General features: G+C 37.0%; 1 protein-coding gene across 1 annotated transcript in view; it reads right to left on the bottom strand.

Annotated features, from left to right (window-relative positions):
* The window catches only part of LUZP2 (leucine zipper protein 2), a 198,292-nt gene that overhangs the window by 91,354 nt on the left and 83,833 nt on the right, over positions 1-23,105 (bottom strand). The window contains exons 2-5 of the mRNA XM_069857454.1: positions 17,476-17,593; positions 15,986-16,056; positions 13,686-13,767; positions 4,329-4,391 (exon numbers count right to left, since the gene is read on the bottom strand). Coding sequence (XP_069713555.1) covers positions 4,329-4,391; positions 13,686-13,767; positions 15,986-16,056; positions 17,476-17,593 — 334 coding nt within the window. The remainder of the gene's footprint in view (positions 1-4,328; positions 4,392-13,685; positions 13,768-15,985; positions 16,057-17,475; positions 17,594-23,105) is intronic.

Here is a 23,105-nt window from a genome sequence, read left to right as displayed (position 1 = left end):
TGTCCACGTGAATATGTTTGGACAGGGTAGCACGAATGACAAATACGTCATCCAAATTCAATACTGTCAGTACCTGCATCAAAATTTTTCCTATCTTTTTTTAAAGCTACATGTCATTTGCTCTTGACTATATGTGTACAGAACCCTTGCATCCTGAGCGGATGCACCCTCTGCATTGGGGTTCGGGTGTCAGGGAGGAAACACCTTCAGCACTTCTCATACAATTTTGAAAACCCAAAAGACCCAATCGTTATTGTATTTTTCCTATACCTCATTACCTTTTTGCTGCATATGACATGAAGCCTCTTTCCCTTTGACATGTCTTTGTTGTTATTCTTTTTCTGCATTTTTTACTCCCACATCACATTCCAAACATTTTGAGAAAGTACTGGAAGATATTATAGTTCCATTTAGAATATCTAGACATTAATTCACTATTTCCCAAGAGAAGAATGTGGCCTCTTTCTTCAGTAAAACTTTTTTTCCCCCCTCTTTTAATTTTATGACTTGAGAGACGAGTAATACAAATAAGACTGATCTTTTTGAATAATTCCAGTTGACTGATAACTTAAATCCTACATAATTGGACATATGGAAGAAGAAAGAGAAGCAGGCGCGCTAGAGTAGAAAACACATCACTGAAGTCTTCAGGAAACCGAAAATGTATTTGCCTAGTGCATTCTCCTTCCTATCTAAACCATCATCTCTCATTTAATTATTTCTCTGCCTCTAAGGTTAACTACCGTTTTTCAATATGCTATTTCTTTATGCTGTTTCAGAAGCCTCAGTCACCCAGATGCCCAAAATAACACTTACACAGGACTCCAGTCAGTGACTCACAAAACCTCTATCCATCTTCCTTGCCATTTTGTACTCAAAGAGCTTGCTCACAAACTCAGACAAAATTACAAGTGTGGCAGGATACATATGAAAAGTACTCTTCATTTATGATCTCAGAAATATCAGTCACTCAGTTTACCTATATACTTTCCCTGTACATTAATCTGTTCTCCAAGGATCTGCCAAGATATTGAAGTGAAATCACCGTCTTTTTCATTCTTCATATTGTGTAGAGGCTCCAACCAGACTGAAGCTTCATTCAGTGCCACACAATTACAACATCAAGAAGACCCTGACTAAAAGAAGGTCTGCAGCAAATACAAATGCAGCTAGCCCTGCAGCCCCCCAGCAAAGATGTTACTCTGCTTTGTTCTCAAGTGTTTCCTCTGGTTGAGTTCAAGAGGAGCTAATGGCAGACTGTTCACAGCTGCTTGGTGTAATAACAGATACTATTGTGGAGGACAACAGAACACTCAAATCCAAATGCAGACATTCAATCTCATTAAAGAGTATTAGGAAAAATAAGACAAATAGATACAAATTCCCCAAGAAGCAGTCAAAAGATCAGAACAGATACAAAATGCCTAAGTGTTGTTAAAAAAATGCTGTATTAGAAGCCCCCAAACCTTGAATGATTCTGTAAAGCTAAGATAGACACACATGGAACGACTTGTAATCTACAACAAACTTGCTCAAGAGAAGGACAACAGGAAAAAACATTAAAAGAAAAAAATAGGTTAAATATAAATAGTGAAGCAAGAAGTAATTTTACAGTATAAGAAGCTGTGGAGGTACCTCAGGAAAGGATTTAGAGAAATTAATGGACAGCAGGTTCATAAATATACACTGCAGGGAATACCTCTTCTAACACCCCAATCCCAGTGACTGCAGATGCTGCAGGAAGCGACGCAGGCTCACACACTCTGCTCTAACAGCATTTGCTATTGCCATTTCCACTGACAAGATACTGAGACTGATGGATCATTGAGCATTTCTTATGTTCTTGTAATTCAAAAGACAGGAGGATTTACATGAATGTGCCACATCCAGAGTGTGATGCACCAGACCACAGTGACTTCTGGGGTTTGCCACTTGCCTAAATTTATTTGTGATGTTTACTAATGAGGTATTTACTTGTGTTCAATGTGAAAGGATTTTGCATGGTCACTAGGATCAGGATGACATGATTTATTAGAATTAGCAGGCTCAAGAGCAAAGCATCCAATGACCACAAGTACAAAAAAAAAGCAAGGCTTTTGTGACTGTAGATAAACACAACTCAGAACATGGCTTAAATAACATATGAGCAACTGAAAGAAACAATATTTCCTTTGTGTGTTAAAAAGTAACGTGCAGTTGTTTCAGACTGACCCTACATCTGCACTCTCACAGACTACAGACATAAGAAATAACTGTTTAAATAAGTGCTTTAGACAGACCAAGTTTTCATACACACCAAACTCATCATAGTTTAGAAGAGCAAAACATAAGAATTGGACAGAAGAGACAAAGACAAGAAACCTGGCAGGTAAAAGAACAAGAGATGATCTGAAAAACAGCTTTTCAAGTGCAAAGTTCTTTCCACAAATGAAGCAACAGAAAAGACAAAGTATATCCCAATTTAGACAAATTGTTTGTGGAGAAAAAGATAAGGAAGAAGAAATATGATACTACTCAAACATTTCAAGTTTCTATTCCAATATCAAATTTCAAAATGACTGAATATCAAGGATGAGTTCTGAGATCAAACTATCTATCTAAGGTAGTTCCATACACCCCATGTGAATTTTAAATAGACTATTTCATTAACTTTTGTGGAAAACCACTATATTAAACAGTCAAATGTTTTCCATCAGTCAGCAGACATGCAGGCTGCTTGTCCACAACTGGAGCTATATGTAATGTAAACTCATTACCTACTTACTGAAAATCTCTTATTACAAATACTGTGCAAGGCCCTTACCTAAATGCAGGAAAACTACCACTGTGCAAGAAGCACTTCCAAAGCATCTCGAATATTTTCTATAAAAAACACCCTTAGAAGCATTTTAGAGCAAACTTAGAGATACTTTTCCCTATTCAGCTAAAGGCCAAGAAGAACAGCATAGCCACATTTTTAACTTGTTCAAATTGTTAATTTTTTAAAAATCTTTTACTTAGGAAATGTAAACATATTTCATTTCAGTCCCTGAGAAGTATTTTACTATTACTTTCCAAAATGAGTTGTGAAAAATCAGCTTGACAATGACATTTTCCCAGAACTGCCAGTGGCTGACAAATTCTCACAAAATAAATATAAGCTAGCATAAAATTGCACTGTAGGTTGCAGTCTCCAGAAAGAACAGAGTGCAAGCTCTTAAAAAATGTACATCACATATAAACTCCACCACTGCAGAATCTGAAGTATACTTGGTATCTACCCCGCACATGACCAGCATCCCCCACATGAATTCTCTTTCTTCTCTGTTATCTAGAGAAGAATACATACAGGATTTGTTTATTTAAAAACAAAATGTGTGTTTGATGTCTGCAACAAAAGTATTTACACTCTGTATGGAAAGCTTACGCAGGAAATTCACATTTATCTAGTAAGAATTTCTGATGTTTTCCACAAAGTAGACTTAATGTGACTCAGAATTTGAATAGGAATTGCTCGCACCTCTGCTACAAAATAGAAACACAATAAACAGCTCCTTAAAATATTTTATCTCCTGCTATAAATTAAACTGTTAAAGTAAATAAAATAAAAAGATAAAGCCAACAAGGGCAGTATTTTAGAGACTAAGAACAGTGTTTTTTCCTCTGAATAGCATTAAGTAAAGGTGTAGAACAGCCCCATTCTTTTTCTGTACTACACATAGGGGTCTCCAGGATACTTAATGAGTTACAGCATCTGTCACAAACCAAAGTTTGTCCAAATTTGACAACTTTTGGTTGTTAAAAAGATTCTTATATTTAGATATTAACAGAAAGTTGAGTGGGAAATGCTGTGAAAAACAGAAAATGTAACAACTTGGGATTAATGTTTATGAAACATAAAGCTTCAGAAAACATTTTAGGAATCTGGACTTCTTAAATTTTATTAAAAATCCGAAGTTTAAGACTGTATTTTTCTTTCTCCTTCTCTTGTTCATTATTTTTAAAGCATGCAACAACACTGTGAATTAAAGATTCACCACGTATTAATAACCTATAGCACTGAATTATGTTTTCCGTATTGAAAAAGCACAATTCATAGGTACAGCAAAAGTTACCAAGATGTGCTATTGACCTATGCACCAGTTGCAAGGAGTCAAGGGCTGCATTTAGTGGAACGCTCTTTCTAAACGTACACTGTTATATTTTTTGTTCGCTTTTCTTTTTATAGTATTTCACTGAAGCTTTATCCTTCTGCTACTACAACAATATATGTTTTATATACAAAGCCAAACCATAATCTCTTTCAGCATAAACTGTGAATAAAGATGCCAATCAAACGTCCCTCTTACCTCATTCTGGAGATCACGGATCATTTTGCTCTTCCTTTCCATTTCAGTCTTCAAAAAGTTAATCTACAAGTTTAGAGAAATATTGTATGTGAGCTGTTGAAATGTACCTAACCATCAGTTTAACCATCAATTATTTTTTAACTCTACTCAGAGATTTGAAAAAAAAAAACCAACAAACCACAATTCAAGAATTTACATCTGTCTCTAGCAATAAGCTATCTTAGATAAGTTTTGCTTACTTATCAAATTGGTATAAGCCACAGCTAAGTATTTGTTAAATCTGCAAACAATTAGCATGATGTGTACTAGAAAACTTTTAATCCAGAGAAGTGTTTATTTTTCACAATGAAGTTTGAGATGATCTTAAGAGAACTACAAATTTTTACAATATTAACAATATCATTCATTTTTATAATCTAAATTTTTTTAATCCTCTAAGAACACAACATCTATAATGGCAGGTTTCTAATACAGATTTTTTGATTTGAATGCTACGCTGCTAGTCTTAATAAGACAAAATCCTGAATTCCAATCAGGCTCAACTGCAGAATAAATTATATCCTGTGCAAAAGCATTCATATGCGGTCTTTAGTTCCTTTTTCATTCAATGACTTGCCTTAAAAAGCAGAAATTCCCAACTTGGCTTTAAGTTGGAATCTAAAAAAACAATTTCAAAGATTGTTTTTACAAAGCAGTTTAAGTTTCTTTCAGGACTGACCCTTCTTCCTGGCTTAAGAAATGTCATGGCAGAAAGGAGGATGTAATTATAACAACTAGTAGAAGTGAACACATTCCTTTCACTTTGAAGGAAGATATACTTGAATACCTTAACTAGCAAAATCTTCATCCCAATATACGTCCCATGCTGCATTCTGTCCCCCATTGATACAAAAGTCTACCTACATTCATGGGAAACTAGAGTTAGATTGTAGAGACATTGACATAAGATTAATGGTTTGGATGTCACACAGATAAAAAATGACAGTGCATCTGCATGAAATGACAGCTCTTCTTAGAATCGTGTCCACACTCAAGCAGACAGATGTCAATAATTTAAAAGCCATCTCACTGGACTTGACATCACTCTCATCTGTTATCAAAAGAGCTGCCAGAGAACACTATCATCACTTGAGAAACAAAAGTAGGTAGGAGGTCCATGAGAGCAGGGCTGACTGACATACATAATCTGCACTTCTTTTGCAAACTCCTCCAAAATTTTGCCTCACTGGTCTGGCTATGGAAATACTAACTACACATCCAGCTACCACTAATGGTGATGTTTTAACAGAAGATGAATACAAGAAAAGAAAGATAACAAAAAACCTTTCTTTAAATATATAAATAATAAAAGGAGGACTAGGGAGACCATACAGTCCCTATTGGACGCAGAAGGAACAACAGTGACAGGGGATGAGGAAAATGCAGAGGTACTTAACATCTTCTTTGCCTCAGTCTTTAATTGTAAAGAAAGTCGTTCCGTCTGTGTACAAACCCAGGAGTTAGAGGAGCAAAATGAGGCTTCCATGATCCAAGAGGAGGTGGTCAGAGCCTTGCTAGCCCAACTAGATACCCACAAGTCTACGGGGCCAGATGGGATTCACACAAGGGTATTGAAGGAGCTGGCGGATGTGCTGGCCAAACCCCTTTCCATCATCTTCCAACAGTCCTGGAAGACTGCGGAAGTTCCACTGGACTGGAGGCTGATGTGCCCATCTACAAGAAGGGTCGCAGGGAGGATCCAGGGAACTACAGGCCTGTCAGTCTGACCTCAGTGCCAGGGAAAGTCATGGAGCAGGTGATCTTGAGTGCTATCATGAAGCACATGCAAGAGAACCAGGTGATCAGGCCCAGTCAACACGGGTTCACAAAAGGCAGGTCTTGCCAAACTAACCTGATCGCCTTCTATGACAAAGTGACTCGGCTACTGGATGAGGGAAAGGCTGTGGATGTCTCTTCCTGGACTTGAGTAAAGCCTTTGACACAGTTTCTCACAGCATTCTGATTCAGATACTGTCAGCCTCTGGCCTCAACCGGCGCACACTCTCCTGGGTGGAAAACTGGTTGGATGGCCGGGCCCAGAGAGTGGTGGGAAATGGTGTGAAACCCAGCTGGAGGCCAGTGACAAGTGGGGTTCCCCAGGGCTCAGTGCTGGGTCCAGTCCTGTTCAATGTCTTCATCAATGACCTGGATGAAGGCATTGAGTGCACCCTTAGCAAGTTTGCAGACAGCACTAAGCTGGGTGGAAGTGTGGATCTGCTGGAGGGTCGGGAGGCTCTGCAAAGGGATCTGAACAGGCTGGACCACTGGGCAGAGTCCAATGGCATGAGGTTTAACAAGGCCAAATGCCGGGTCCTGCACTTGGGGCACAACAACCCCATGCAGTGCTACAGACTAGGAGAAGTCTGTCTAGAAAGCTGCCTGGAGGAGAGGGACCTGGGGGTGTTGGTCGACAGCCGACTGAACATGAGCCAGCAGTGTGCCCAGGTGGCCAAGAAGGCCAATGGCATCTTGCCTTGTATCAGAAACGGTGTGACCAGCAGGTCCAGGGAGGTTATTCTCCCTCTGTACTCGGCACTGGTGAGACCGCTCCTCAAATACTGTGTTCAGTTCTGGGCCCCTCACCACAAGAAGGATGTTGAGGCTCTGGAGTGAGTCCAGAGAAGAGCAACAAAGCTGGTGAAGGGGCTGGAGAACAGGCCTTATGAGGAGCGGCTGAGAGAGCTGGGGTTGTTTAGCCTGGAGAAGAGGAGGCTGAGGGGAGACCTCATTGCTCTCTACAACTACCTGAAAGGAGGTTGTGGAGAGGAGGGTGCTGGCCTCTTCTCCCAAGTGACGGGGGACAGGACAAGAGGGAATGGCCTCAAGCTCCGCCAGGGGAGGTTTAGGCTGGACATTAGGAAAAAGTCACAGCAAGGGTCATTGGGCACTTGAACAGGCTGCCCAGGGAGGTGGTTGAGTCACCTTCCCTGGAGGTGTTTAAGGCACGGGTGGACGAGGTGCTAAGGGGCATGGTTTAGTGTTTGATAGGAATGGTTGGACTCGATGATCCGGTGGGTCTCTTCCAACCTGGTTATTCTATGATTCTATGATATTTAGCACCTGCCTAACAATCACATCCAGAAATAGTGAAAATTAGCCACGTATATTGAATAATAAAGTTCTTGCACAACCATAAATAAAGATCGCAATCAAAATATAATATCAGGAAAGAAAAATAAAATAACTATTCAGATGGTAGTTTGTTTTTTTTTCAGCTGCTCAGAAGATTTGCCAACTGCTAAATACTGACAAAAATGATATCCTGACCTCTGTTTAACAGAGTGTTCTCTTTTAGTCCTAACTGTCAAGAGAACATTAATATTCTTTCAAAGCATTTCACCACCGAATGTGAATATACATATGAAATAATTAAAGTGAGATGATAACAGAATTATTGTCTGTGTGCTCTCTATACAAAACCTGTAAATATCAGCTCAGATCTTCTTGTGGAGAGACATTTAAGACACCACAGTACTGTTTATTAAATTAGTAATCTGCTAGTTAAACCAGTATTTTTTGTTAATTACTATTAACATAACATGTATCTGATATCACTCATATGAACATGTTAAACAGTGTAAACCTACTGTTTTAGCTTATCTGAACAATGTAAAACATGAAAACTTCCTTTCTTTTTCAAAGGTAATAAAAGTATTAATTAGGAAGTCATTAATTCTTGCTTTCATATTATAATAGGGTTTTTAAAGCTCTTCTACACAATCTCTAACAGCTGAAAAGCCACATAATCATGAAGTACAGCTGCAGAGAGCTAAATAGGATGGATCTATATGGCTTGGCTACTAAAGCCAATATAGAGATGACCCTATCTATCCATTTAAGTACATCTACGAGGTCCAACATCAAAATCCCAAAACTAAACCTATAGCTCGGGAAACAAGAGTGGGAGAGGAGAAACAAAGAGATGGTTATAAAAACACCTTTTAACCTGTCACAGTGAGAAAAGACTCAACTCAATCACTTCTCTCAGTACAAGTGGGTGTGTTATTAAAATTTAGATGCTTTCTTATCCTCAGTTGAAAAATGTTGATGTGCAAGTATAAACATCGAGTTGCTTGTGAAACTGAAAAAATCCAGTATTTTTTCAACTGTTGACTAAGGCCATTATTGACTGAAGTGAAGAGATCCAAAGGATCAAGTTGATGCTCAAAGAAACTCATTTTTTTGTCCGTAGATGATGTGAAAGCAAAAATTATGGAGATTGTCAACAGCCTTTCAGAAAATGATCAGTGGAATTGCTTTGACTGTTGGCAGCGTTGTATGCAGTTCAGTGCCAACTCAGAAGGGAACTATTTTGAAGGTGAATATAGTTGATTTTCTTAATTTGCTACATAGTTATGGGCACAGTCTCAGTTTTTTGTGGGTCAGACCTCATATGTGTATAATTTTGTGCTTTAAGGCAAAACAGTCTGTATCAGATCATTGTATAATGCTTTCAGACAATCCCAAGGTCAAGGCATAATACCATTCTCCAGAAAAGTTGTAAAAATTCTACTGTCAGTCATCAAATTCTGATAGCATAATTAACAAGTGTGAACATTTACACTCAACACTAAAAAAGAAAAAAAAAAAGCACAGAAACTGAAAAATTGGAACTAAGAAACTTTCCACATCTTTTCATTCTTTCTACTCACTCTTTGCTCTTGTTTGACATTCACCTTTTTCCACGTGTTGGCTGCCTTTAATTACTATCTAGCTGTAATTATGAAAATACCTAATGAAAATATATTGTTCTAAGGCTGAGCTTTGCAATATTAAGCAAGGACACTGCTTCTGTCTCCTGGAGACAGACATTCAAAGCACTCAGAGCATTGTGTGTTTCAGAGCTCATTATGTTTATAAAAGGTAACAGCTTCCATCCAGTGGCCTGTACTCACAGCAGTCTGTGACCTTGAAATGTTCAAATTCAATTTTCCCCCACTGAAATACAGAATACTGTAGCAGATGGCAGTAATCTAATTTTAACAGTCAGACAATAGTTAGTTATTCACTACAGGCGAAGGACAGAAGAATAGCAATACAACATCACCACCACACAGTCAAAGATCAGCTGTATGCTTTGCTTATTTGCATACCTCCAGACTTCTTGTATCTTGCTCATGACTAAACTATGGGTAATTAAGATGGAATAGGAATATATTCATTAACACACGAGTATTTTGGCAATGTCTGGAAACCCTATCTTACTCAATATTAACTTTCATCATCTAGTTTTCAAGTTATAGTGCAGGAGTTGACTCCAAAAGCCAGAGAGATCTGCTTAGGCTATTACCAAGAACATGGGAAATATGCTTTCCTTTGGAAAAAAGTGTTCCACAAAACGTTAAATACTTCTAAAAGTGACACTGAATATATTTTTACCTACTATGATTTCTTAATTAAATCTTTCAAGCTGTAAGTTGTATTTTAATTAAGAAAACAGATTTTTGCCAAAGAGACGCTTAGGACTTTATGAACTGTCATAAGAACCATTACTAAACAAAATAGACATTTCTGAAGTGAAATGAACATCAGATCTTTTTATTAAAAACATTGCAAGACATGAGTTTGTGATGATTCTTAAGATTCTTGACTGGGAGTAAATAACACTGAATTAAATTCTCCATATTATGTTAGTCTTTTATTACTAAAAAAATCCTACTGATTTCAAAATAATCATATTCTTTATTGTTAGTACTTACGAGTTACGCATAATGTGTTACTTAATTCACAATATTCAGAATGAACACTGGGGAAAAAGGAGTTTACAGAAACCTATTTTCTCCTTTATTTTGACAGATGGTACTGTAATTGCATTGTCAAACAATTCCATTACCATATCTTTTCAAAAATTATTGGCATGATATAAAATGCCAACAGGAACAAAATGTGAAACACAGGCTAACCTTAGTCTACCAAGTCAAGACTTTTCTGAGTGCTTCCCTGTTTCATTCTTTACTTTCTCTGTCACCGAGAACAATCCAGCTCTTTTACGCACTTTAATTGCAGTCAATGGCAAACAACTTCGCAAGCCTCAAGGTCACTCGCTAAAATATTGTTATTTCTTAAGACACAGGCAGTTAGCATAAAGCACAGCCAAGTGAAGAGCCTTCCTTCAAATAGCTCTAAGAGCCCGTTAACCTGATGCAGAAATACAGAATCACTGCTTACCCTATTTATTCAAATTCACTGGAAAAAAACCCAAAACAACAACAACAACCACTCAAACATTTTCAAGTCCTATTTGCCATTTGACCTCTGTCTCTTTGGTAACAAAAGTGAAAATTAGCCTATGGTACCTCATCCCGCTTCTGGAAGAAGTGGTTCCACTTCATATTTCAAGATACCACTTGATATTAATTTTCTTACTGCATAACAACCTATTATAAATTGCTTAGGTGTTTCACAATGAACGCAGACCAAAGAGGTCTGGTAACCTTCATCAATCATTATAAAGGAAAACAGGTTATTTGGAATGATGTCTTACACATTTTATATACATGCTATGTAACTAAATCCACCATGATGTTTCTGACAAACAAGCTTCCACTGTTTAAGAAATGCTTTTAGACGTACAAATAGTCCACTGTTCGAGTGTGAGATGGTCTGTAGAGAAGTTCCCTCACAACCTAAGGCTTTCTGGAAGCCTGTGTTTGACCTTAAAACTTGCAACAATGGAATACTCTAAAACCTAAACCATCTTTATCATAACTAGCATTCCTCTCTTATGTTTTACTATCCTGGATAGAGCAATTGAAACAAGAGGCATAAAATTATCTGAGGTCTGCGATACATTTTCTAGAAAAGACCTGTTCAAAGAGAGACTGATGCTTTTCCTCATATGTTAGTGCTACAGATGCAGCAGACAAAGGACCCAGTAAGGGAATGCTCACTCCTGCTAAGGGCCACAAGATCAGTCCTCAGTGTGAGTAGTATTGTAAAGCTCAGGAATGCCTTTATATCTCCTCATTGTTTCTTGAAGTCCTAGTTGCTGCTTCTACCCTCAGAAAGCTCTTACTGCCTAGCAGCAGCTTCACTGGCTGTTCTCCACGAGGCTGTACCAACAAGAAACTTCTTATTGGCCAATGACTCTCAGCTTCTCCAGTCCTAAAGGGCCAAATGATGGACAAGTATGCACAAGAACGTTTATGACACTGTTTCTGATGAATCATTTGTGCAACTGATAGTGAAGAGTCCTGCCATATGTTGCAGACTTGGATAAGCAGCATCATGTACTGCTGTGGCAACTCCCCTCTTTTTTAGGTTTGGTCAGAGTCCTTGGATACTTTCCAAGTTATTTTTCATGTGATTTGACTTCATTCTTGTCAATTCTTACTTATACTTTTCCATTTAACTAACTAAACACACCTTCAGGCAGTTGTACCCCAATCATAGAATCATAGAATAATCAGGTTGGAAGAGACCCACTGCATCATCGAGTCCAACCATTCCTATCAAACACTAAACCATGCCCCTTAGCACCTTGTCCACCCATGCCTTAAACACCTCCAGGGAAGGTGACTCAACCACAGCCAATTAACATACAGTAAGCATTGCACTATGTCTCCTTAGCAAGTGCAGAAAATAAATATTACCAACCCCTCTCCAGTGATTTATTCATATGGCTTTGAGAAATGTAATTCTATTATTTACTGTAATGAAAATCAAGAATTACTTCACCAAATAAATAGAATAAACTGTGCTTAAACTAGATTAGAAACAAGACTCGCAATTCATTAAATTAGAATTAAATTTGAGCTCCCATCCTCTAGCTAGGCTTGCCTCAAAGTACCTACACCTTCTTCTAATATTGCTTTCAGGAAAACGTGAAACACATGGAGAAACCAGGTGTAAAGTAATCCTGTGTGACAGTAATAATATATTTCCATTTCTATTGCAGCTTTCATCTGAGGATCCTGAAGCACCTTTTGAATATTCATTCAATCTCACTGTACTGGTGAGCTCCATTACGTACACTGTACTCTGAGGCATAAAGAAATAAATGTCACAAACCAAGGACACAGTTCTTGGTTTCCTTTTTCGCCTTAGAATCAGTAGCAAATTTAATATCCTATTATTGGCAAGTTTTAGAATACAGCTCAAGAATTCAGTTTCTGTAACCAGCTGACAATCCAAGCCAAGTTCTGTTATCAACTCAGAGGGGCTTTTCCTGGTTTCTGCACTAGCTAATATTTTTGATGACAATTAACAGTAGATTTTGTTTGACTTGTGTAGAACAAAAGTTGTGCTATTCCCCAATGCTAGAGTGTGGACTAAATTTGCACAAGGCACTGCTGCTAAAGTTTAAAAAAGCACTATATCACGAAGAACAACAGAGCAAATAATTCATTCCCTACATCTGAGATTTAGTTAACCCACAGCTGAATTAGTCCTGAATATCAAAATCTAATACAGGGATTAAATAACAAAATATGTTTTCTCTCTTTAATTTGTAGGACTAGAATCCACTGTGCTGAAAAAGCTAGTGGGAATGTGTCTGTGCATCCTATAAAACTAAAAGCAGATCTATAAACCCCTTCTAGCAGCTTGTTTTCAAGTCCAGAGTTTTGAAGGACTGGGGTCTGAAGAGCCCCTGGAGATCATCTAGTCAATTTATGCTCGGTGGAGTTTGTATTATAGGAATACTACCAACCAACATAGGAAAAAAAATCTTTTTACATCTTAGAATTAATCAGCAAACACGATCCTTCTGTGGGTTTTTTTTCTGCAATAGAAAAATGTAGCTATTTATGCCCCACAGCATTACAGCACTACTCAAAAAAACCATCCAATTGTACCATTTACCCAGAAACAGAATGTCATCAAAGCATGAAATCTTAACAGCACTTAGTACATTCATATAGTGATAATTAGATCTGCTGCGGTCAAAAACAGACACTCTACTGCAACCCAAATTTGTTTCTGAATATCAGTAGTAATTCCAAAAATAAAAAAAAAAGTGTGGATTTTTTTATATCAATATAAATTGATATATCAACATACAGTGTTCATTGGTATAGATGGGACATAAGGGTCTATAAAGACTATATCAGTGAAAAAATTTATGCTTGTCTCGAGGCCCAAATCTCCAAAATCCCACAGAAAATAGTGGAGAGAGGGATCTTGGTTCTTTTGAACATCTAACCTTTTTTCAGTTACTTTCTCCTGCAGCTCTAGTTTCAAGTATGTGTTAGCATCCTACAACTTTTTTATACGCCATATTATTTGAGATAACGACAAATTCTGATTTGACAGAGGGATTTTAAAAAGAGACAGAAGAAATAAACAAACATAATGTAAGAAGGACAGGGAATCACTCACGGTAGCCTGCTGCTTTTCTGCTTTCTCAGTTGCCTCATTAAGCTGCTTTTGAAAGGCCTCCTGGAGAGATTTCATTTCTTCCCTAGTTTGTTGAAAACACAAAATACAAACTTCATCAAGAGTGCCCAATAAGAAATAATTCTTCAAATTCAAGGAAAGGCATATTTTTAATTATTCAGAGTAACAGACAGATGTACTGTGTGTATGTGCCTTGCTCATAGAATCATAATAACCCCGCAAACAATATTGGCTATGCGAGACAAATTATTTATGATGGAAGTCGGCCACCTTTTACATCTACAAAGTAGCTTGCTGTGCAAAACATCTGACGGTACATAACTTCTAGTAAAAAGGACTGGCACCAAAAAGTGAGGAAAGTGGGCTACTGAAAACACACTTAAATGGAATCACTATTATCAATAAGAAATAGTCCATGTGCTTTAAAAATAAGAAATAAATATGTCTCTGATAAAAGTCAGCCTTCACCTCGCTCTTTCTGGAGACAAAAATAATAAAATTTAGTAAAAGATTCTAGCATACAACTGGACAAGAGAAAAAGAAACCCACGAGGATAAATGGATTTGGCTTAATTAAAATAAAAAAAACCCCCAAAACTTTGCATTACTGATGCAGTCAGAGGATTGAAGAATCTAGAGTTGTGAGCATTACAGAGGTCTGAGAACCTCTACTGGCCATCCTTTTCTGCCCACAGCATTATGATACACTTTGGAGCTGTGGCAAAGTAGATGAGCGACATATTTCCAAACAGCTGAAGAGCCTTTTCTAAAGGCTCCTGCTTGCACAGATACACCTTCGTGGAAGACCAACACTGGGTTTACACACAGATAATAATTTAGCCTGGTGAAAACTACACTGAAATGGAAACCATCTAGTTCATGCAGGAACAAAATTTGTGAGCAGCTGGACCACCTTTCTTGTCAACCTACAACTCTACTACTTTTAGCAATTTCACTAGTACAGAACAGATTTAATTGAAACAGTGATTAAGCAGCACGAAACCAATGCACCATCAGCACAATACAGCTCCCTTATCATATAAACAGATACAATTATTTCAAAGTGCTGATGGTGCACAGAAAGAACAAAACTTGAGGCATATTAGTTAAGTAAACAAGTTTTACTTGCAACTCAGGAAGTAATGAAGAATTCACACACACACACAAAAAAGATTAAAAACCTCCTAAATTGAAGTCAACTGAACTACATTTACACAATCTGAGATTCCAACGCTGTAGACTTTACTGCATCATCCATCACTGCAGAGGATAGTCAAAGTAGTGCCCACATACCAAACGTGGCTCACATTTGTTCAAAGAAAGTAGATCATAAGATTAACATTGGAATATATATTGAATATTGGTTCAAACACAAAAAATAACAGTATGTTCACTGTTCTTCACTTGCTCCACAGGAAGCAGCCTGAAGCTCTTGGCAAATAAACTGCGACCCTCCCAAAGTGAAATTCTATGAGGGGCATTCCCTGGCTCATTTTTAACACCTGCTTCTTATGTTGAACTTCCACACCTCTCCAAGTAAAATCCAGTAAGCCTGTAAACATCAGCCAAGTAGCCACAGTAGCTCCAAGGGTTTTTCTTTTAGTATACTGTAAAACCTTTCCTCTGCTGAAGGAGAATTGGGGCTTCTAAGCAGCATATTTCATATTGCCAACCCAGGGTGTATCTCTGAGAACTGCTGTTGTGCAGTATACCCGACAGCTGACTTATTTAGAAGCAAAAGTCAACACGTACTTTCAGATAGACCCTGAGAGACTCTAAGGGGTGAATTAGGGGTAAGATTAGGAAGAATACTTGTAGTATGTAGCTAAGAAACACAAATTTTTCCCTTAGTAGACTCAATTTTCCCAACTGCAACTTTGACCTATTTACTGAACAGCCCATTAATATTTTCAATCAATTAATCTCTCTATTTCACAAAAGCTGCACTACAATTATAACACTACAAAATCACATTCATGAATGAAGGATGGAGTCCGTGGCCAGGACAGGTATGATACTGAGATGTGTAACTTGAGTTGCACGCAAGCCATATAACATGTAAATGTTTAAACAGGACATTAGCTGAAGTCTTGCTTTTATAATTTAATAGGTTTGTATGGAATACCTGAAAGACTTTTACATATCTGATCCTTCTCTATACAAGTAAAAATAAGAACTTTTATCTGTATTGTATTACAGTTCTTATTTGTTGCGTATTGAAGAACTGAAGGTCTTTTTTTCAGTCTAGAAAGAGAAATAGAAGGGAGAAGGGGGGGTTCTTACCTTTGCTTTTGGCCCATTTCCAGAAGTTTCTGCACATCACTTTTGGCTGACGCTTCATCATTTTTCAAAGACTGATAGCAAAGGAAGAAATGTATAAGCAAAGATATCTTTACTGTTATTCGTGTGTGATTAATTTGATCCTCTTTCACAAAATGTCCCCAGTGAATTACAGACATTACCACTTCTCAGAAAGGAATGAAAAGTCTGACTTTTCTTTTACCGTAACTCAATGCAGCTAACAATACATGGCTGTTTTTCAAATATTAAATGAGAGCTGATCAAATAAAATAAGCAGATTTAGAAACAAACAAATGATTACAAGCATTAGGATCGTATGACAAAGATAAGTGTGTACTTAGAGAAGCTAATACTACAGCACTTTGCCTATATCTGGCTCTCTGCAGTGTTGAGTCTATAATATCTGATAGTATAATTTTGCTGAGTGCTACCTTCAGCTGTGCTTCGTAAGAAATACCATTCTGAAATACCTTTCTTACAAGAAGTACATTTCTCTAAAAAAAACTACAATAAAAGAGTGCTAAAGCATTTAAAAAAAAAAAGGAAGAAAATATCCAATAGGCATCAGGTCACTTGAAATAGAACCAGTTGACACTAACTAAAACCACAGAAGCCTAAAATATAATATAGCACAGTACTGAGTGACAGTACCAGCGTTGTACTTGAAATAGACATAGGAATGCTGCTCCTTTTATTTTTCCCATTTAGCTTATATCAACATGATGATAAAAATACAATGTGAGGAAAAGTACTGTCCTTTAAAGTGGCATGGCATACGGAGACAAATCTCAACTGACAAGCAGTCTGAATGTTTTCACCTGACCAAGAGACTCTATCTGGAAAAAAACAGGCCTGCTCTTGACTCTACAATCTGATGATTTCATTACCTCAAATTCAGAGAAGAATTTTCAATCTACTTTTCACTCTGAGGAGCTGATTTGACTCCAGACTTAATCTGACTATTGCCCTTTCAGTCTACCCATGATACCCCAAAACCTCCCGAGTTTAATTCAGAGCAGTATCAGCTCCAGCTGCAGGCTCATCTAGCACAATTTGTCAGCTAAACTTGTGAAGTAACGCCCTGGGGTAAATCCAGTCAGTCAGGTTGGTGAGGGGAGCAGCTGAACTAGTTCATATGACTCAACAGAAAAGTAGCAACTTGCAGCAGCAACGGAAATCCTTTTATCATAGCTGCCCAGACTAATAAGTGATAACTCCACTAAGACAGCTTATTCTTTTGTATTTTTTCTCTGCTCTACTTTCATATTGTCTTCATTTTTGCAGGTAAGTAGACAAACCCATTGTTTTCCATAAAAACATCAGGTTTATATTAACTACAAGATCAACAAAATAGTAACTATTTACACAATTAATAATAAAAAAAAAGGAACCAACAACAGTTTTTGTAATAAACAGATGCCAAATGAAAAAAATCAAGGTAATCAATCCTACAGAAACTGAGACAAACTAACCTGGAGGTTTACTTTAATTCCCTCAAGCTCTTTAGAAGTCTTCGATAGTTGACGAAGGATATTGCTCCTTTCCTTAAAAACTTCTTTCAGCTGTCTTTCCAGTTCTTCATAGCCCTGTCTAACAGAGAAAATAAAAGCATGAGATCATCTCAAAACATTACTCCAGGCACTTTAAGACAGTCCTACTTTATCCAAATCGAATTAGTTCCAACACTCACTATAGAACTGGAGTGTGCCCCCTTGTTCACCTATATGATAACTTGATTTCTCATAACATAGATAAACAGAAGTTTTGTATGTTAAAAGGATGTGTTGCATCTGAGTACGCAAATTATCAGACTGAAATACTACGAATAGTGTATTGTCTGTGATGAACAGGAGTCAGAAAGGATGTATTTAACATGAGTCATGGTACATAGCCTGAGAATTTTCTTGTCATATAAGATATTCCATGCAAGAAACAAAGCAAAACTTTGCAAGTATCAGGTTTTGTGACCCAGTAATTTGAGAGGAGGATGAGAGAGATCTATTTTAACTTTGTAAAATTTGTTTCATTCCACAAGTTCTCCTCACTTAAACCCCCTTACAGTATCAACTAGAACAGAATCAAATTTAATTATTAAGCATTAGAGTTAATTCTAAACCAATATATGTTTTCATTTAAAATTCTTCTTTTGAAGAAGACTGATCAGTGAATTGAAACATCCATTCCTCCTACAATTTTATTTTATTTTATTCTTTCTTACTATACCTCTGATTCTAAGAAGGAGAGAAAAAAGAACCTCAACTCTGCAACAGAACAGCACTGTCTTATTATCAGATCCAAGCCCTTTTAAGTTAAACAGGAATCTTAACTCTATTTTAATGGATTTTGAATGTATCCTTTAGCAAAGAAATCCAGTAAACCAAATTAAGCATGCTGTCTAATACAAGTCCTATCTATTTTAGCTATAGCTCAAGAAATACGACAGATTCATGAAAACAGCAAATTATTCTGTATTAAATGATATATTGGATACTTATAAGACAAAGTGAATATAACATCTCTTGAATCGACACACCACTTCAGGCAAAAAATACTGAAATTTCAGCAATAATTATATTAGTCTTCGACAGAAAGCTGCAAATGAAAAATCGTAGAGTTCTTTGAGAGTTTGCATCTCTAATGAAGCACAGAATGACTCCAATTTCTGCTTGGTGCGGCAAAATAAGAACTGAGATGTTATGGTCTGCATGGTAGCACCCAACAATTTCAGCAAAGAGCTTCATCACAATTTCTACTACAACTGCTTAACTTCACAGTAGAAGCTGCCTTTTAGAGGAAAGCTGAAACAGAGAAGAGGAGAGAGATCTCTCCTCTTGCCCACTCAAAAAATTTCTTATGTTTTCCCAGGACAGTATATTAAAAACTACAATCTTTCCAATAAGTTTCTTAGCTGGTAGATAAAAAGCTTAGCTCTTAGTAAAATATTTTATTTTATTGATAAGTTTTGCTTTTTCTTTCAATTTGTGGATGAAATTTATTTCAAGAAACTGTGCTTTCAGATAATTTTCATTCTGTCTGTACACCAGAGTAAAAGGAAAAATTGCAGGTGTAGTGGGGGAACAGGAAATACGTCTGAGAATAACTGTAAGAAGACACTGGCTGAAGTCAGTGTATGAAGACTCAGCTACACTTACCTACAGTAACTAAACAGCACTCATAGTAATCTGGTTAACCTTAATATGGATAACTAATGTTAACAAAACCAAATTCTGTCAAATAGAGGTCCCAGAGTCAAACTCATCATAGGTTTATAAGAAAACCTATATGCCAAGATCATGAAACTTCCACAATTTAGCATTATTTACATGGAGAGGTTTGCTCAAATTGAATGAAAGAACCTATATGAATTAAATGTAGCTACTGCTAGATCTGGCTACTGATAAATATTAGCATTCTAGCCATTACATGCAATGTTAATAAAATCTCCTGTATTAAGTTTTATAGAGAAACACCTGTAGGGGGTTTTTGTTACCACTCCAGCTACGTGTGACTTTAAACAAGGTATACATCACTGTAAAAGAGCTGGCTCGCCTCAGCAGTAACAACATTATGTGTAATCAGCCTGACAAGCTTCAGAGAATACTCCCATTTTAATCCGCTGATGAACAGAGGTCAAGGTGGAATTTCCTCCTGCTAAAAGTAATCAGGTAGTTTCAGTAAAGTCATCACTTCCTTTCCTCTTTAAGCATCACTAAACCTGTGTTCGCCTTGATGGTCTCTGTTGCCATTAAAATGTCATGCTTTTGTTTAAAGTTAAACCTTGCATTTAAAAAAATTACCTTGAAGTGGTAACGGTCTGTTTTAACAATCACATTAATGTAACACCCCTCCCTCCAATTCTAGGTTAGCTTGAGCATTTAAAAGCCATCTGTCCCCAAGCAGCCAATTATGCTTCCCCGGGGGTATTCAGTTCATGCAGGTTTCATTCTGTCGTCTTGCAGATACTGATACATACCTGTATACATGAACTAGCATTTTTCCCAAATTTTTAAATTAAATTTAATACAAACTATGTATGCACTTATATTTTCTTTCTTATTATCTTTTATGACACACTAGGGAAGGGAGGGAAGCCAAAAAGCCAACGATCAACTTAGCACGGTGAGATGCAAACCAAAACAAACTCTCAGTACTATTAGAAGATAACTTTTTAAGAAAAGGAAATAAGAATGAAGATACAAGATACACCTCTCAGATCTCCTATTAGGTCCTCAAAGGTTTTTCACTTTGGATAATATTATCTCTGATACCAAGCTTTGACTCTTGGCACTGTGCCCAAGAACCACACCTGTCTATTTGAAGATAGCAAAATTCATCTCTGCACCCGTGTGATACAAACCCTCAGATTAGCCCATCTATTTTTGTCACCTCAATTTCTACATTGCAAACTTGCAACATGTCCTTCATATTTGAAAACATATGTGACAAAACATGGAATCACAAATACAGATTTTTTTTCCTGATTAATGTCAGCAGACTCCTCGGAATTTGATTAACTAACAAGAAGAGTATTTGTCTAATTAAGAAAAAACTGCAAGATGTAAAACAATTGGACTAGATATCAACACGACTTCATCATCATGATTCTTATGAATTCAGAGAAGACTTAAAATGCCTAATCTGTATCTAGGACCCTGAATGAAATATGGTTCTTAAAGAAGGATGGCCTCACCCCTCACCATGTGGGATAAAGCAAAAGCAGGGAATTCAGCAGGAAAACAGTGAGACTCAATGACAAGTTATGTGAGTGTGGAGAGAGAGTGGATTCTCACAATCAGAATAATTTGCTAATGTTGAACTTGGATGCCAGTTTTGTACTACAGGACAGCTCTGAAAGAGGCTGACTTGGTAAATATGACATGTGTCATCATCGTACTACCCTGCTATAGACACCATGAAACCCCAGTGACTTCCAAGCTTCAAGAACTGTCAGGATTATCTACTCACTTTGCAATACAATTATATGTGGCCAAACTAAGTTAAACCCATTCTTAGTAAAATCCACTGTAAGCAATACACAGAATAAACCTCATCTCTGTATATCCCTGGATAACCTATTACACCTGTTACTCCATTTTGCAAAATAGTGTGTCATAAATTCACCCGCGATGAAAATGAATAGTCACCAGTTTAGCACATGGATGTGCTTTTACAAATGTTCATTATGAAACAAGAGCAATTTAGCAACACCCTGTATGTTAAGGTCTTCTGTAGCACTCCAGCTGCAAGTCATTTTACTTCTACCATCAGCCTATTGATGTAGTGTCAGTATAAATTCCAATATAATTTGTTTTCAGGGAATTATATTCACTTACAGTTTTAAGCTTAGTCAGCTGTTTTGACTCTTCTATTATTCTCACTGACATGATTTAATAGATTATAGTAAACATTTCATCAAATTCTAATTTTCAGTATGCAACAGAGAAAAATGCCTAGTAACTGGAAAGACTTGCACCCCAGAGATCATTCTACCTCTAACTGTTAGTTCCTTAAATATTAGAAGTAAAGCTTTAAAATAAGGATTGAGTTTATTTCTCACTGAATAATATGTACTATGTCAGTATAAAGTAAAATTGATTTTGTTTTCCCACTAGGTTTACAAAGCCTGTCGCTGAAATAAAACTTTATAAGGATTTCAATTATTTATGGTACATAAATGTATCTGACTGAAAAGAGAAAGAAAAAAAAAACAAACCAAGAAAACTCCAAGCCAATAAAAAAACCCCAAAATACAAAACCAAACAACCCTTAAAACAAGGGATATCTGAAATACAGTCTGTAGTTTAAAAGAAACTTAGACAGATGTTTCTTTCAGCAAATCGAATTGCAATTAATAGTTTAGGGCATTCCACTGTCAATTCAAAGAAAATTAAGCGAGATGGTGAGATCACAGCCTCATGAATTTGGCTACTTTTTTAAAGAAACAATAGTTAAAAGAGTATACTTTATACCTTTTCTTTTCATACATCATAAATAGTAATCTGCTTACAGAGAACACTTGCAAAGTGCACAATTGGCTATGTGGTTCTAAAGCAATGCTTGAAGATATTCTTGGTGACAGACACGTACACATGAATGTTTTTTGTATTCAGGTGAGAAAAAGATTCATCACATTTCTAAATCAACATATCTGGAAGTTAATCTTTAAAACTGTAAAATAAGCAAACAAGATGGAAAAGAAATCATAATGATAACAGCACTGTAATGCTGCTTTTTCTCTCTTTATGAATATAAGCATTTTTTACCTAGAAATTCAGTGGGAAGGAAGGAATTAATTAACAGTGAATGATCCAGTTATGCAAATAACACATGAAATATAAAGTATATATAATTATATTATTAATATATAACATACTCTAATAGTATCCAACCTGAGTTTCAACTACTTTTATCTGATTTCAGTGAATTCTGAATTAACAACTAAATTTGGAAAAAAAAATAAGCAGATAAGCAGATTAGCTCCCGAGAAATTCCAGCCTTTGTGAGGTACAAGCATTCTCTACACTCAAACGGCATTTATATTTTTGTATTTTGGCATTACCTAAACACTGTGTTTCAGACCGGGATTGACAGGGAGGAAGAAAAGTGAACCAAAAACTTTGGGATTTAGCGCCAGATGAGGACAATTTTTATGTCCTTCATAATTTGTGCAAAATATTTGGTTGGGATGTTTTATCCCTACCTGCTGAGAAAAACGCATGATCTTGTGGTCCAGGCTTGATTTATTAACAGTTCAAACATAAATCACAGTGCTCTCTACAACTACCTGAAAGGAGGGTGTGGAGAGGAGGGTGCTGGCCTCTTCTCCCAAGTGACAAGGGACAGGACAAGAGGGAATGGCATCTCCACCAGGTGAGGTTTAGGCTGGACTTTAGGAAAAAAATTTTCACAGAAAGGGTCATTGGGCACTGGAACAGGCTGCCCAGGGAAGTGGTTGAGTCACCTTTCCTGGAGGTGTTTAAGGCACGGGTGGACGAGGTGCTGAGGGACATGGTTTAGTGTTTGATAGGAATGGTTGGACTCGATGATCCGGTGGGTCTCTTCCAATCTGGTGATTCTATGACGCTATGACACACATATGAAT

The sequence above is a fragment of the Phaenicophaeus curvirostris genome, chromosome 5 (genome assembly GCF_032191515.1).
Source record: "Phaenicophaeus curvirostris isolate KB17595 chromosome 5, BPBGC_Pcur_1.0, whole genome shotgun sequence".
In the NCBI taxonomy this organism is placed as follows: domain Eukaryota; kingdom Metazoa; phylum Chordata; class Aves; order Cuculiformes; family Cuculidae; genus Phaenicophaeus; species Phaenicophaeus curvirostris.
The sequence above is the reverse complement of the archived record's forward strand: the minus strand, read 5'-3'. Positions and strand labels throughout refer to the sequence as shown.